This window comes from Ochotona princeps, chromosome 27 (genome assembly GCF_030435755.1).
Source record: "Ochotona princeps isolate mOchPri1 chromosome 27, mOchPri1.hap1, whole genome shotgun sequence".
Lineage (NCBI taxonomy): Eukaryota > Metazoa > Chordata > Mammalia > Lagomorpha > Ochotonidae > Ochotona > Ochotona princeps.
Window position 1 is genome coordinate 19,124,880 of NC_080858.1, and position 17,330 is coordinate 19,142,209.

The 17,330-nt window shown below is 36.0% G+C and overlaps 1 protein-coding gene and 1 long non-coding RNA gene across 3 annotated transcripts; one reads left to right on the forward strand and one right to left on the reverse strand.

Moving 5' to 3' along the window:
* Positions 1 to 192: 192 nt before the first annotated feature.
* Positions 193 to 1,874, reverse strand: LOC131478140 (uncharacterized). Its single transcript, XR_009244326.1, has 3 exons — positions 1,579 to 1,874; positions 385 to 477; positions 193 to 297 (listed from the first exon to the last, which is right to left on the reverse strand). It is a non-coding gene; the product is annotated as an uncharacterized LOC131478140 (long non-coding RNA).
* Positions 1,875 to 8,552: 6,678 nt separating this feature from the next.
* LOC131478122 (NKG2-D type II integral membrane protein-like) lies at positions 8,553 to 16,984 on the forward strand. 2 transcript variants are annotated; one of them, XM_058655854.1, is made up of 8 exons: positions 8,553 to 8,681; positions 9,654 to 9,854; positions 11,046 to 11,153; positions 12,253 to 12,345; positions 12,433 to 12,468; positions 13,361 to 13,512; positions 13,804 to 13,907; positions 16,451 to 16,984. In XM_058655854.1, exons 2-8 carry the CDS (start codon positions 9,815 to 9,817, stop codon positions 16,566 to 16,568), a joined length of 651 nt encoding a protein of 216 aa, XP_058511837.1. In that variant the 5' UTR covers positions 8,553 to 8,681; positions 9,654 to 9,814; the 3' UTR covers positions 16,569 to 16,984. The 2 variants fall into 2 exon arrangements, with proteins under 2 accessions (XP_058511837.1, XP_058511838.1); XM_058655855.1 differs by having other exon boundaries at positions 9,770 to 9,854.
* Positions 16,985 to 17,330: the final 346 nt, after the last annotated feature.

Below are 17,330 nucleotides of genomic sequence, written 5' to 3' on the forward strand. Positions count from 1 at the left end.
TGGTGTGATAATAAACGTGCAACACATCTGTGTAACTGACAGTGCAGTAGGTGTTTACAGAACAATCACAATGTGGTTAATATGTAGTCTCAGACATTATGATGCCTATGACATCATTGAGTGACATGGATTTTTAATTTCTGTAATAGTTTGAGGGGACTGTCTTGATATACAGTCTGTCATTAGCAAAAACATCTTTATGCAGCCCACAACTATAAATGAATACAATTGTGATTTAAAATTTTATAAATATACACTTACCATTGAAAGAAGTTGGAACTTCTTGGTTCAATAATGCTATTAAGATAAGAACAATCATTAAATGCTTATATTCTTCACAACTCATGTTATCTCAACAGTGTGTGGATATGTTCTGTTACTTACAATTCTTGACTATAGTACTCCATATTGTTACCATAATAATGAAGCGGAGACCCATGGCTACAGCAACAAACCAGGCCAACAAAACTGGAAGTGCTGTCAGAGAGAATCAGCAAGCAAAAGATTACAAAGAGAAAAAGAAATGTCCTGTTATCTTTGTGCTTAATACAAACACTGGAATGTTTTGCGTGAGGAGGTAATGTAACTACTTCTGTTATTTCTCAGAAAAGGCAATGTAAGAAATGTAAATGGTAAAAAAATAAAAGTACAAAGATGTGGTCTATCCTCCTGCACTTCTCTAAGTCACTCCAGAGAAAAATCACCTACATGCTTTTCAAATTTTTATATAGATGCAGCAAAAACCAATTTCTCTAAGTCATATTAAGAAAACTATGTTTAAGAGGTCATATAAAATGACTGTGGTTTGATTTTAATTTAAGTAGAACAATCCAATCATTGTTTCTACTCATCGCTTATAAAATGCCAAATTCTTACAGATAGCTGCAGTGTATTTTATTTTTCTGGACAGAATTGAATTATTAACACATTCAATCCTCCAATGGATATTTAAATGATTGGCTTTTGCTCTTAAAATAATGGTACATTTCGTAAATATCTTGCTTAGTTTTGGGTCCATTTTCTCCCAAAGGTTGATTTTTTGGAAAGGTAGAATGATGCCTGCGGTGGGATGTGGGCAGATGAGGGTGGGAGGGAGACAAAAGGAAAGAGAAGAAGAGAGAAAGAGTTTGCTCTGTGTTCTAGAGGTTCACTCTGCAAGGGGCAGCAATGGTCAGGGCTGGGCCAGGCTAAAGCCAGGGTCTGGGACCTCTGCTTGGAACCCTGATGGATGGTAGAGGTCCCAGCATTTGGATTATCTTTATTACTTTGCCAGATGCTTTAGCAGGGAGCGGGATCCAAAGCAGAGCAGCTGGACTCTAACTGGCACTCTGTTAAGGGAAGCTGGTTCCCCAGGTGACAGCTTTATCAGCTGTCACAATCATAACCCCTCATGAGTCTCTCTGTTGTCTTTATTTTACAACAGTCGAGCATATATGCCAATATCCCAAGATTCTATTAGAGTAAATGTCTGTTTTCCTGAGGAAGAGGTTATGGAAGCTGAGTTGTCAGCACTGCTGTGGTCACATTGTTGTCCCAGTTGGACTTCAACATGCTAGACAAATGGAAAACAGGGCTTACAGGTTTCTCTCTGTCTGCATGTGATTGGTGCAGCTCTTTGCTTCGGTCTTTGCTTAGAAACATTACGTTTTGCCAAGTCAGTATGATGATTGTGGAACTCAGTCATTCCTGGAGAGAAGCAGTTAAAGACAAGCTAAGTAATGGCCTTTCTGTCAAGTGGAACATAAGTGTTAGAAATTCAACTTGTCGTTTCTGTGGGATCTACTTCTCAGGAGCAGCCAACTTAAAGGGTAGCATGGAGCATTTTTGTTTCATAGTCCTTCATGATTCTGTTTACACATTTTATATAAATAGAATTATATTTATCGATGATAAACAATTTTTAGTAAGGGTTTAGTTGTAATTAAAGCATATCATGAAATGATATAAAATAAGGAAATGATATAGTGAAAACAATTCTGCTTTTTAGTTCCCTAGCTTAAGTAATACAAGCATGGAAAAATAAAGGATATACATACAGTTTAATGTATTTGAAATGATGTAAAATTGAATGAACGTACTATAATAGTATCAATCATGTGGTGATTCTTTAGTAAGCATTAATGTGTCTTGTTCTCTATATAGTGAAGGATAAATGAAGATTTAATGTGAAAACAAACCATCCTGTCTCTGTACAAAACAAGTTAAAAAATTCATTTTCTTCTCCAAACTTTAATCATTTAAGTCTTTTATCAATGAAATGATAGCATTATCCTTAGGCCTGAAAAGCGTACTGAGACATTTTGCATACCTAGCAGTACTTTAAGATTTGAACACTTAAAGGAGAGAGAGAAGGAAGATATGTCATGGATGAAAAGACAGTAAAAGTCATACCACTTATTGAACATAACATTACCAACCACAAGTCATTCACTCTTTTTGGATAAGAAGCACTTCAAATATGTATCTTGATTTGAATTTTAGAAGTCTATGAAGGCAAATACGGTTTGTTTCATCTCTCACACAGGGCAAAACAAGCAAAACCATCAAGGGCATAAGAGCTATGCATTTTCTCTGTCTCAGAACCAGAGTAGTATAAGCTTGATTAAAATTAAATTTTTCTGGGCTTGGCAGTGTGGCCTAGTGGCTAAGGTCCTTGCCTTGCTCCCATATGGCCGCTGGTTCTAATCCCGGCAGCTCCACTTCCTCTCTATCTCTCCTCCTCTCAGTATATCTGACTTTGTAATGAAAACAAAATAAATCTTAAAAAAAAAAAATTTAATTTTTCTGACTTCAGATCCTAACTTCAGTTCACTATTTCGAGTTACTTTCTCACACATGGAATGAAATCAGCAAGACTGAATTTGTGCAGAAATAGTGATCCAACTATAAAAATAAGCACATACTATGGGTACATTCAACTACAAAAGAACGTACCAAGGCTTTGCAGTTGCCTAGTTTGCCAATATCTGAATCTATTTTGTAGAACAGCTACATGCAATCCAAACAGCTGGGTCCAAGTGATTTAAGACAACCATCCTCACAACAGCCTACTTAGAGAATGCTTTAGCGAGCAGAGAATAACCACTGGGCTTTGTCCACTGGCCTTCTTGGCTAGTGAGCTACAGGCTAGCTTACATGGCTGAGTATGTGTTGGGTCCTTCCTGTGTTCCGCAAGATAGCGAGGTGCTCAGGCCACGGTGTGACTTTGTGGTGAGAAAGTGCTCTGGGCAGGATATGCTCTTCAAGTTGTTGCTAAAACTGAACGCCTTCAGAGGTGTTTTCCGGAAGGTTCCAGAGAAATGAAAGGTAAGATGTGTGGTTAGAGCAAAGCAAAATTTTTAGTCTTTTCTGCAAATGTGTTGAAATTGATAAAATATATATTAAATTAGACATTCTAAAATTCACATCCACAGTGAAGTAAATCACGGAGACTGGGAGGCTATGCATGGTACTTCAAGGTAGAGATGAAATGACAAATAAAAGTAAAAATTAGCAACAGATACTTGAAGATATGTTTATTTAGAGACTATTAGGTGTTTGGTAAGATATAATGCACAAGACCATGTGTATAATATAACCATGTTCTTGCCTTATACTTCTACATATGTAGATCTAATTTTTTTAAACATCTTTCATTGAAGAGACTGTCCTGAAAATCAAGATGGCGGAACAGGGTAAGGACACGTTTAAAAAGATGGAGAAACATTAACCAGTATGAAGCAGAAGGGCACATGCCAGGAAATAGGAGAGGACAGAACAACAGCAGAGGGGTACCAGGAGACTGACAGAAACAGGTAAGCAGGGAAACAATGGTGTGGTGTTGCAGTGACTGATACCCCAGCAGCATTCAGCAAAAGGTGATCTGAACTTCGCTAGTAGCTGGAACTCCACCAGCAACAAGGTGGTAAGGGACTTTCACTGGGAGTTTGGGAGGTGAACCCAGACAAAGAACTGCCCGTCCTACTGGTCTGTTTGATTTGACCAGGAGCGGAGACAGAGTGGCAGATCCCAAATGGGCAGTGTGGGAAACAGGGTGGATTTCACAGCCCAGTCCTCCCAACTAGAGCTGAATCAGGCACCATTTTGTTTAAGGAGGAAAAGGCAAGGGAAGGCACTGGGCATACACTGAGCTTTCTGACTCAGCAAACTGCAACAATGTGGCACCTGCAGGTTCCACCCAAGACAGGTCCAAGTAGTCCTCAGACCTGATGACCAACAGATCAAGAACTCATTTTGATCTGGTCAGGTGCCATTTTGCACAGTATGGCTTAAGTTTTATGACTGCAAAGGACATCAGTGAGTTGCACAGGTGCTGAGCTCACAAGAACTCACTGAATTCCGTGGATTGCACTATTCCCCCAGGCAAATAACACAGACTGCAGCATCATATGTGTCAAAATAGGTCCCTGTGGCCCTCAGACCTAACGGCCAACAGGTTCCAGGAAGATTACCACCAACAGCAACCTAGTTATATAGAACTCCTGGTGTCTCCCTAATCCTGGGACCTGCTCCAAGCAGACATGGGAGAAAGATTGTAGAGACAATGGTGCAGCTCAGCACGGAATCACAGGAGGTAGAGAGTGGTGAGCCAGGAGCAGGGGTTGCGAAGACCATGGTGGAAATCTAACATAAGAACCCAGAACTAAAACTTGCCGGAGAGAGTGGCACAATTGGCTGCAAATAAAGAGCTGTGTACCAACAGCAATAAGTAAAATCAACCTGTAGACCTGTGGCTGACACAGCTTAGAAACCTGCTCCAAGGAGAAGATTCTGCTAACCAGAAGGTGCAGATTCAGTGAAACCCCAATCCAAATACCGATGACATTCTTCTCAGCTGTAGTAAAACAAGAGCAAAACTGATATAGAAACAGAAGATAGCATGAATATCTAAATCAGTGCTAAAGAATGAAAACAAAGCCAGAATAATCACCATATAAGATTTCAACACATATTACAGGGCAATTATAATCAAAACAACCTAGTACGGGCACAAAAATAGACCTCTAGACCAATGGAAAAATATAAGCCTCAGAATTTAATCCACACATCTACAACCAATTTTTGAAAAATGAACCAAAATCAATTCCTGGGGAAAGGACAGTCTCTTCAACAAATGATACTTGAAAAATTAAATCTACATACACAGAAGCAAGAACATGGTTATGTTATGCACATCGTCTTGTGCATTATGTCTTACCAAACACCTAATAGTCTCTAAGTAAACATATCTTCAAGTGTCTGTTGCTAATTTTTACTTTTATTTATCATTTCATCTCTACCTTGAAGTACCATGCATAGCCTCCCAGTCTCTGTGATTTACTTCACTGTGGATGTGAATTTTAGAATGTCTAATTTAATATATATTTTATCAATTCCAACACATTTGCAGAAAAGACTATAAAAATTTTGCTTTGCTCTAACCACACATCTTAGCTTTCATTTCTCTGGAACCTTCCAGAAAACACCTCTGAAGGCGTTCAGTTTTAGCAACAACTTGAAGAGCATATCCTGCCCAGAGCACTTTCTCACCACAAAGTCACACCGTGGCCTGAGCACCTCGCTATCTTGCGGAACACAGGAAGGACCCAACACATACTCAGCCATGTAAGCTAGCCTGTAGCTCACTAGCCAAGAAGGCCAGTGGACAAAGCCCAGTGGTTATTCTCTGCTCGCCGAAGCATTCTCTAAGCAGGCTGTTTGAGGGTGGTTGTCTTAAATCACTTGGACCCAGCTGTTTGGATTGCATGTAGCTGTTCTACAAAATAGATTCAGATATTGGCAAACTATGCAACTGCAAAACCTTGGTGCGTTCTTTTGTAGTTGAATGCACCCATAGTATGTGCTTATTTTTGTAGTTGGATCACTATTTCTGCACAAATTCAGTCTTGCTGATTTCATTCCATGTGTGAGAAAGTAGGTTTTCTGAGTTAGTCCTTGTTCTGAAAATCCTGATGCTGCGTGCTACTGATGGTGCTCAGTAAACTGTCCAAAATTTTCCATCATGACCAGCTTGCTGAGCGAATAACCTCACTCAGCACTGGAAAAGAAATTAGAGTGTCTTTGAACATCTTAACTCTTCACCTAGGAATTTTTTTAATTCATTACACAGGAATCAACATGAAGTTTCCCTCTTCACTAATCCTTTCTACAATTTATCAGTTTTGTTTAAGAACCTTTACTTATGACACTCTAACTCCATGTGTTTAGCTTTATTCTGGCGTTTATTTTTTTAAATTTTTTTAAAAATTCCTTTAAGCTGTTTTTATGCCTTTGCAGAATGTTACATCGTTACCTGAACTAAACAAAATGGGGAACAATTTCAAATGCTGTTCGGGCTCTATCCTATGTTTAGCCTCAATCCTGTATTTAAGAGATAAGTCATCTCAAGTAAATTAAAGCCACAACGGCTGGTTGTGGTTACATAGAAAGCAAATCCTCCATCTATGGCTCAGGCAGCGTATATGGGTTCTGCTTTTGGGTCTCAGCTGCTCTGCTTTTGATTCAGCTCCCTGCTTGTAGCCTGAGAATGCAGTGGGGGGATGGCTCAAGTCCCTGGGCCGGAATCCAAGTGGGAGACACACAACAAGCTCCTGGATCCTAGCTTCAGATTGGCTCAGTTCTCGCATTGGTGCCATTTGGGGAGTGAAGCAATGATGGAAGACCAGTCTCTCTCTCTCCTTTTCTCTGTATCAAATCTGCCTTGCAAATAAAAATATGTGAATACACAACCATCTTTAAAATATTAAGCCACAAATATACATATTTATATAAAAATATACATATTTATATAAAATTTTGTATAGAAATATATGTACATATCCATTTAAAATATTGTAAAATTATTAAAAATTAAAATATAAATATAAAATTCAATTCTGGTGTTAATGTGTATATTAAATGTCATAAAATATTAAAATATATTTATAATCCAGAAATGTTATTTAGATTCCGTGTTTCGTTAATCACAAAACACAGAAAAATGCCTAGGAAATAATATTTAATTAAATATAAAGAATATTTACTTTAAAGTTGAGAATTACTATATTGAAATGTTTTTCTCTGCATTGATACTGCATTTTCCTACTTCTGTGGAATCTGGGTATTTTTTTTTTCATTGAAACTACAGCAGCATATCATTCTTAACAAAAACAAAACAAAACTTGATAAAGTTACATTTAAACAATACCATTACACATGAGTGTTTCTGTTCTGTTTCATATTTATTTTAATTTTAACACACAAATAGAAGGGAGAACATGTGGAGTTTGTCTTTCTGTGTCCATCTTATTTCACTGGGAATGATGTCTTCAAGTGACATCTATTTTGATGCAAAGGATAGAATTTTATTTCTTCTATGGCTAATATTCCACTGTGTGCATCTATAGTTGTATGCGTACACTACAATCAATGACTTTATCCATTCGTATAGATGAATGTTATTATAATTATACTGCAAAGAAGCCACAATCTATTTTTAAATAAATTTATACTTTAAAACATCTTAAATTTACAAAAAGACATATAAAATAGCACAGAGAGCTCTACTATATTTCATCCTATATTTTCCTTACGTTAATATCTTACATTGAAATGGACATTAATTAATTGATGTTGATACGTACCATTCACTTACACAGTTCATCTCTAATAGCCTTATGTTCCACTACAACATCCAGGATACCATTCTCCATTTATTTGTCACTTTTCTTTCACTTCCTTTTTACCATGAGCATTTTCTTATTATTTTTCAGTGTAACAGAAATTGTACATAGCTATAATTCAGAACACTTTCTTCCATGAGATTGGGTGCTCTGTTTGGGGGAATATAGAATGAGCAAGAAAGTTGATGAAGAAAATGGAATTAAAATGCTTATTGGGGCACAGAAAATTTAATATTCTTTCTTCATTTTTCAATGTGTATGTTTCCAGTGAATGTTTTGGATATCATGTGGTGATTGATGTCCACAAAGAAACAGGATAAACAGAGATGGATCCAAGTCATTTACAGTTATCACTCATGAATGAAGATTATCAGCTGCTCACTATTTTAGCAAGCACATGAGGTCTCTTTGTGTAATTAGTTATTATGTATACATCGTATCTTCACAACTTACAGGTCATTTGCATATATACATACATTCATACATGCATGTGTATCTATGTAGGTTTACAAAACTTATTTTCACCTACATGTCACAGCATAAATGATTCTAGTCTAACCTAGGAAGGTATGTGCATGGCGTATCTTAAGTAGCTATACTCAGCCTCAGTCTTTGCTTATTTCCACACAGCTCACCTGGTCATATTTCATAATTTCACTTTCGGTTCAGAAAGATTGTGTGACACCATCATTTTCTTCTTAAAACTGTGCTGCTTATTACCTCACATTTCATCATTTTCGAGTCCTAAAATGTTGCGGAACCCAGACTTTTCCCATCAATGGGTGGCCAGAACACATCCACCAGATTAGCAAAATGATTTGTGCACAAACGCAGAGGAAGTGTTGTGGTCTGCGTTGACTTCACAGGAAGAGAGTGCAGAGCATTTGTCATATATTTCTAAGGGATAATAATTGACATATCTTCTTCAAGTTCTAAATTAAAACTCAGGACATGCCTAAGTCATCAAGTTCTAGAGAAGGAGTTTATCCACAAGCATCAAGATCTTCCCTCTCCGAGCAGGTGTGTGTGTGTGTGTGTGTGTGTGTGTGAATTAAGGAAGCTTACTTAAATTTCAAAAAGTTTGAATGTAATTACTGAAGGTAGGAATGTGTCATACTGTTACAGTCTAACCTTTATGACTGTGTCATATGAAAGTTACTTAGGATTTGTTCATACTGAAGAATCTAAAGTTCTAATGTTGCTATAAGAAGACTTGCAAAAACAAAGCTAAAAGAATGGATTTTCACATGGTGGGTCAAGATTGAGTTTTAAATTTACTTCTCACATGTTAGAGCGTTCGGATCTTTTGAAGTCATTCATTTTCTTTGATACAAAATGTTACATTCAAAAGAAATAAATTATATGTTTCTTCTAAATATCAAAGTAAATCTGAAATAGATTTACTCTAAATATGTATTTTATGCTTTTTGCTAAATAGCTTTTTTCTTGAGAACTCTGGTAGATAATGTAAGATTTAGTATTTAAATACATGTGAGATTAAATTTTAATGATGATGATATCAACAAATATTATACTTAATATATTTGGAAAAAAATTTTGAATTTCAAACTAAGTTTAACTTGCAAAATTAATCAGTAAGATAACTATAAAATGAAAACTATATTTGTCATTATACAACCTCACTGATGTGAAATATTTGATTAGCTCTATTAACAAGGTAACGTATCACTTCTATTTTACATTTACAAATAACATGAATAGTTATCAACCACCAGTAGCTTATAAAACTAATTTTATCTGACTTTTTTTCCCTTCTACACATATTTTATTTAGAGATTTACTTTATTTTGTTTTTATTGATGTTTACATGATTGAATAGGGTGGGAAGGGTTGGGACGGGTAGAGGATCAGGGGAAAGTGGGCAAGACCAATGTTTAAATGTTTTCTTCTCCCTGTATCTGGGGGAGGAGGAAATACAAAGGGATTATCTAACTATTTATGCATAATTATTTCCATTCTTTTTTTTTTAAGATTCGCATTGGGGAAATTTTCTGTGTTTTATTTGTCCAATGAAAACACTTCACCACAGTTACAGCAAAACTTAAATGTTAAATTTTATCTTATTCAGAAATTATTTTTACTTGAAGGCTGTATATTCTACTCTGCAGTAAAGCTACAATCATAATTAAACAATGGAGTTGATGCGTGATACGAAAACTCAGCATGCCTGGGGTACGTATTTTCTATGTCAATGGCAAGTTTTGCTGCTGGGTCATTTTAAGAGAGCCAGAATTTTAAGCATGTAAATCACAGGAAAGCAATGAACTGTAATTCACTTTCTGTTCATTTCATGGTTTTCTTATTTGATAATTCCATCACGTCTTTAAAACTTTGAAGACCTTTTTTCCCCGTAATTCATTAACAATCAATAGTAAAATTATTAAAATCTAAAGTAACTAGAAATAGTGAACTGAAGTTCGGATCTGAAGTCAGAAAAATTAAATGTTAATCAAGCTTATACTACTCTAGTTCTGAGACAGAAAATGCATAGCTCTTAAGCCCTTGATGGTTTTGCTTGTTTTGCCCTGTGTGAGAGATGAAACAAACCGTATTTGCCTTCATAGACTTCTAAAATTCAAATCAAGATACATATTTGAAGTGCTTCTTATCCAAAAAGAGTGAATGACTTGTGGTTGGTAATGTTATGTTCAATAAGTGATATGATTTTTACTGTCTTTTCATCCATGACATATTTTCCTTCTCTCCTTTAAGTGTTCAAATCTTAAAGTACATGCTAGGTATGCAAAATGTCTCAGTACAATTTTCAGGCTTAAAGATAATGTTATCATTTCATTGATAAAAGACTTAATTGATTAAAGTTTGGAGAAGAAAATGGATTTTTTAACTTGTTTTGTACAGAGACAGGATGGTTTGTTTTCACATTAAATCTTCATTTATCCTTCACTATATAGAGAACAAGACACTTTAATGCTTACTAAAGAATCACCACATGATTGATACTATTATAGTACGTTCATTCAATTTTACATCATTTCAAATACATTAAACTGTATGTATATCCTTTATTTTTCCATGCTTGTATTACTTAAGCTAGGGAACTAAAAAACAAAATTGTTTTTACTATATCATGTCCTTATTTTAGTGTTAGATTTCATGATATGCTTTAATTACAACTAAACCCTTACTAAAAATTGTTTATCATCGATAAATATAATTCTATTTATATAAAATGTGTAAACAGAATCATGAAGGACTATGAAACAAAAATGCTCCATGTTACCCTTTAAGTTGGCTGCTCCTAAGAAGTAGATCCCACAGAAACGACAAGTTGAATTTCTAACACTTATGTTCCACTTGACAGAAAGGCCATTACTTAGCTTGTCTTTAACTGCTTCTCTCCAGGAATGACTGAGTTCCACAATCATCATACTGACTTGGCAAAACGTAATGTTTCTAAGCAAAGACTGAAGCAAAGAGCTGCACCAATCACACGCAGACAGAGAGAAACCTGTAAGCCCTGTTTTCCATTTGTCTAGCATGTTGAAGTCCAACTGGAAGAACAATGTGACCACAGCAGTGCTGACAACTCAGCTTCCATAACCTCTTCCCCAGGAAAACAGACATTTACTCTAATAGAATCTTGGGATATTGGCACATACGCTCAACTGTTGTAAAATAAAGACAACAGAGAGACTCACGAGGGGTTATGATTGTGACAGCTGATAAAGCTGTCACCTGGGGAACCAGCTTCCCTTAACAGAGTGCCAGTTATAGTCCAGCTGCTCTGCTTTGGATCCCGCTCCCTGCTAAAGCATCTGGCAAAGTAATAAAGATAATCCAAATGCTGGGACCTCTACCATCCATCAGGGTTCCAAGCAGAGGTCCCAGACCCTGGCTTTAGCCTGGCCCAGCCCTGACCATTGCTGCCCCTTGCAGAGTGAACCTCTAGAACACAGAGCAAACTCTTTCTCTCTTCTTCTCTTTCCTTTTGTCTCCCTCCCACCCCCATCTGCCCACATCCCACCGCAGGCATCATTCTACCTTTCCAAAAAATCAACCTTTGGGAGAAAATGGACCCAAAACTAAGCAAGATATTTATGAAATGTACCATTATTTTAAGAGAAAAAGCCAATCATTTAAATATCCATTGGAAGATTAAATGTGTTAATAATTCAATTCTGTCCAGAAAAATAAAATACACTGCAGCTATCTAAGAATTTGGCATTTTATAAGCGATGAGTAGAAACAATGATTGGATTGTTCTATTTAAATTAAAATCAAACCACAGTCATTTTATATGACCTCTTAAACATAGTTTTCTTAATATGACTTAGAGAAATTGGTTTTTGCTGCATCTATATAAAAATTTGAAAAGCATGTAGGTGATTTTTCTCTGGAGTGACTTAGAGAAGTGCAGGAGGATAGACCACATCTTTGTACTTTTATTTTTTTACCATTTACATTTCTTACACTGCCTTTTCTGAGAAATAACAGAAGTAGTTACATTACCTCCTCACGCAAAACATTCCAGTGTTTGTATTAAGCACAAAGATAACAGGACATTTCTTTTTCTCTTTGTAATCTTTTGCTTGCTGATTCTCTCTGACAGCACTTCCAGTTTTGTTGGCCTGGTTTGTTGCTGTAGCCATGGGTCTCCGCTTCATTATTATGGTAACAATATGGAGTACTATAGTCAAGAATTGTAAGTAACAGAACATATCCACACACTGTTGAGATAACATGAGTTGTGAAGAATATAAGCATTTAATGATTGTTCTTATCTTAATAGCATTATTGAACCAAGAAGTTCCAACTTCTTTCAATGGTAAGTGTATATTTATAAAATTTTAAATCACAATTGTATTCATTTATAGTTGTGGGCTGCATAAAGATGTTTTTGCTAATGACAGACTGTATATCAAGACAGTCCCCTCAAACTATTACAGAAATTAAAAATCCATGTCACTCAATGATGTCATAGGCATCATAATGTCTGAGACTACATATTAACCACATTGTGATTGTTCTGTAAACACCTACTGCACTGTCAGTTACACAGATGTGTTGCACATTTATTATCACACCAAGTGACTATGTGCTTGTGTATTCTTTCTTTTTAATCCTTAAAGTGTGCTTGTACTGGCATAGAAAAAGTAGATGACTACAGAGCAATTTGCCGTATTGGACTGGCAGCAGGCTCACAAATCTCAGTTTAATATGTGTCTAATCACATCACTTTTTTCATTTGATTTAATCTGTGTTGTTTTGTCCCTCATGGTTCCAGAAGTAATTGACACTGAGTTTAAGTGTGCCATGTACTTCCACAATGTTGTCCTGTGATATTAACACAATGAAAATGTTGCCTAAGCATACATTTCTCACGAGTTTCTATTGTCACGGGGCCTATGAGTGTGTACTTGTGGCGCGAAGTGAGTGTATATACAATTGCATTAAACAGGGAGACTGGAAAAATTACTCCAGTCCATATTTCACAGGGTTTGTTTTTAACAAAGAGGGAGTGCTGGTGAAATGTAGATGATATTTGATTTTTACTTCTCTTTTCCCATGAATGGGTCTGTATGCATGTATTCCTAGATATGAACACAATAGCTTAGTTTAGTTGAAATTTTAGAATAAGAATGAGAAAAGATATTTACTTTGTGTAGGCGAAATCTTCCTGAGCACCCACGCACTATTATTGATATCTTTTCTCCTAGGAGATTACTCTGGCCCGTGTCCGCAGGACTGGATTTTTTATAGAAATAACTGCTACTGGTTTTCAAATGAGAGCAAATCCTGGAACCAAAGCCAAGCTTCCTGTATGTCTAAAAATTCCAGCCTCCTGAAGATATATAGTAGAGTGGACCAGGTTAAGTCCTTAACTTCCTTTCCTGTACTTAATTTATGAGGTCACTTATTAGCACATCAGCCTCAATGATACGAATGAAACATAGACTTCAATGTTTTACTATGTCACCAATCATTTCTGCATTCAAAGTGACAAAGCACAGAAACTGGAATATGAGTTGCTACTGAAACAGACTATATATTTTTTTTCTCAGAATGAGAAAAAAAACAAATGATTAAATGATGATGGCTTTGTGTTGGCTAACATTCTGATCACTGTGGTAACTTGTAGTTTATTTGTGGTTTCAAACAGGATTTCTTTAAATTGGTGAAGTCCTATCATTGGATAGGACTGGTACAAACCCCAACAGACAGAACTTGGCGTTGGGAAGATGGCTCCATGGTCTCCCCTGACATGTAAGTCTCTGGATCAGAAGCTGCAAAGGTGTTCTTGGGCTCTCCCTGTATCAGTCCTCTAGCACAGCTTTTGTGAGAAATTCTCGTGCTCTAATAGATTGAGTATAGAATGCTTAGCTCCCAGACTTAGGGGGCGGTGCTACAGAAGGACAAATACAAGCAATAATAAGTGGCATAAATGATTTAAAATCTATTACGTGCTGTGCAAAATAGATGTCCATTTCGTAAACGAGGAGACCAAAGTCAAGCTCCTAAATATAAATGTTGGTATTGATTGCTGGATAACTTGAGGAATGATTGCTAGGTAAGAACTTCACTAATTAACTATGTAAAGATTGTCAAAAATATAATAAAAAGATTAAAAATAAAAATAAATTAAAAAAAGAACTTCTACAAGCCTGAAGTGCACAATTCAGTAAGTTTTGGCAAATGTGTATGCCCATAATACATTTACTAACATCAAGAAAATTAATAGATCTATCATTTGCAAACCCTTGTTCATGAACCTTTGTAAGTATCACTCATGCCTTTCCTTTTATACCTCTTTCTCTTCCCAGACACTAATTTGTTTTCTATGATTATAGATTAATTTACAGCTAGTAGAACTTACTAGAAGTGATGTCTATAGGATATATTGTTTTTGATGTCACAGTTTTTGACTCGGTGTAATTATTTGAGATTTAACTGTCTTGTGGTGTGAGTAAAGAGATTTTGTTTGTCTTTTGGTCTTTTGATGTATACTTAAATAGTTCGTGGAAGTTGACTATTGCAAATAAAGCTGATTTCTGTGAATATTTCTGTACAAATATGTGCACGGACATAGAATTTCCTTTCTCTCTTACACTAATATCAGATAGTTGAACTTCTATATCCTAAAATAGATATACACTTAACATTTAAAGAAAATGTCAAACTGTTATCGTGACATTTGCAAATTTTACATTCAATTTTATATGCAAGTTTTCATAATAGTTTGCAAACTTAGTGTTCACTGCAGCAGCAAGTGAGAGAGTTCTAGCTGCTCCCCATCCTGGCCAACTCTTGCTGTGCGCAGACGTTCTAAGAGGTGATGTGCTTTGACATCCCGCTGTGGCCGTCACTCTGATTTATCAAATGACTAAGGATGATGTGAATCACTGCACTTGTCACTCATTTTCAAATTTTCCAATTCAATCATCTCTGCTCTGATTTTATTGGTATTTTTTATTCTGGGTTAAATCTACTTTCCTTTTTCTAACTTATCTTGACAAAAACAGACAGTGATTTGAAAACTTTTCCAACAGAAACCTTCTTGCTAGCAATATGTGACATCATTTGGAAACATCTCTGAATAGCTTGTGCTATGCTTTCATTTCTATTTCATTAAAAATGGTTTCTGAATACTCTTCTGCATTCTTAATCAGCAGATGGATTATGTAAAAGCAAGCCATTTCATTTTCAGCATTTGAGGATGGGTTGAGACACGTTGATATAAATTTCTAATTTTGTCCTATATTTTTCTAAGTCATTGTTTATATGGCTTGAAACCTTTTACATTGATTGAGATTATTTTTATGAAGGAGACTACTGTCTGTAGGTAGAAGTGTCCTGTACACATTTGAATAGAAAATGTTTTCTGTCATTACTGAATGAATATTTTATATACAAGCATTGATTGTGTCAAGTTGACTATTAGTACTGGTCAAGCTTAAGCTTTTCATCTCTTTATTTTCTATGTATAGTTTTTCTTATATATTTATTTTACTTTTTATAACTAGATTATAATTATATTGCTAATCATTGAACCAGATATTAAGATTTCAGAATTTAATTATAAATATACACTACTCCTTACATTTCAAATGCATCTTTCATATCTTTTTACTTTTACTTATAAAAATAGTAAACCATAATATTTCTAAATTTCACATTACAGTCATTTCATCATCATTTTTCTAGCTTTATATTATCCATCTATTCTTACATGAAAAATTCCACTATTCATTTTATTAATCATAGAATTTCAAAATATTCAAAATATCAGGGAGAAATATGTCAATAGATAGATAGATACGCAGACACCCACATTTGTGTGTATGTCCACCTACATACATATAGGAGACTTTACAACATAATTTAACTTCCTTACAACAAATGCATATATTTGTTGTACAAACACACACACACACACACACACACACACATACGTATGTATCTGAAAAGGCTGTTTATTTTTCCACTAAACATCATTTGTTGATTTCTACATTGAATCCTCAACTTTTAAATATTTTAAAACTTTGGTTTACTTACATTTGTATATGAAGATGTTTTAGACTTGTAAATTGATTAACTTTCAATGTATGAAAAAATAATGACATGTAATTTATAATAAGATGTAATGTTCACCTTTGTTATCTGAGTTGACTATATTTTTAATACCTGAGAATTACAAGTATAGGCATGATCCTAAATGTTATTATTTAATTTCCTCTTAAACTAAATGAAATTATTTCATTTTTATATTGCTGTATTAAGAACATAATTTTTAATTTTTTCTAATGTAGACTAAAAATCGTGACAATGTGTAACAGCAGCTGTGTTGTCTACGGCTCAAGCTTTAAGGGATACACAGAAGACTGCTCAACTCCAAACACATACATCTGCATGCGGAAGACTGCGTAAGCACCCAACCATCCCATCAAACAGTGGACACAGCAGAAACTACAGCAGTAGAAAAGCTGGAATCAGAACAGAGAAAACGGATGAAAATAAGACTATTGGATTTGGACCCTCCAGAACTAAATGATAGAGTTCTTCATGGGCTGTGAACATGCCCTGTAGCCAATCACTCCTGAGCCCCTGCCTGCTACTTGGCAGGTGTGACTCATTGCTTAGCTGCCATGTCCTACACGTGGAGCATGACCACGGACATGACCGGAAGGTCAAGGGAAATAGACATTCCTTACAGCCAATCACAGTGTCTGGTGGGTGAGGAGACTGCCAGAAGTCGCCCTCCTGTTCTCCTCCACCTTAACCTTTAAAACTTGTAACTTGGGCCTGGCGTGGTGGCCTAGTGGCCGGGGTCTCATATGGGTGCCTGTTCTAATCCCAGCAGCCCTGCTTCCCATCAGGCTCCCCTCCTGTGGCCTGGGAATGCAGTCAAGGACAGGCCAAGGCCTTGGGACCCTGCACCCTGGTGGGAGACACCAGAGGAAGCCCCGGGCTCCTGGCTTCAGATTGGTGCAGCTCCAGATTGGTGCAGTCACTTGGGGAGTGAATCATCACATGGAAGATCTTTCTCTCTGTTTATCTGACTTCGCAATTTAAAAAGTCAATGTTTTAAAAAAAACTTGTAACTTTTTCATAATAAAGCGGATATTCCTCACCAGTTTGTCTTAGCAATTATTTTACACCTCACCACTCACAGCATCAGAGTTTGATAAA

What these genes read in the sequence shown, in the direction of transcription:
- LOC131478122 (XM_058655854.1), top strand. Translation starts at nt 9,815, where the DNA reads ATGGAGTTGATGCGTGATACGAAAACTCAGCATGCCTGGG. An exon ending in GAGTACTATAGTCAAGAATT is followed by an intron (nt 12,346 to 12,432) that starts GTAAGTAACAGA and finishes TTATCTTAATAG; the next exon opens with CATTATTGAACCAAGAAGTT. An exon ending in TATATAGTAGAGTGGACCAG is followed by an intron (nt 13,513 to 13,803) that starts GTTAAGTCCTTA and finishes GGTTTCAAACAG; the next exon opens with GATTTCTTTAAATTGGTGAA.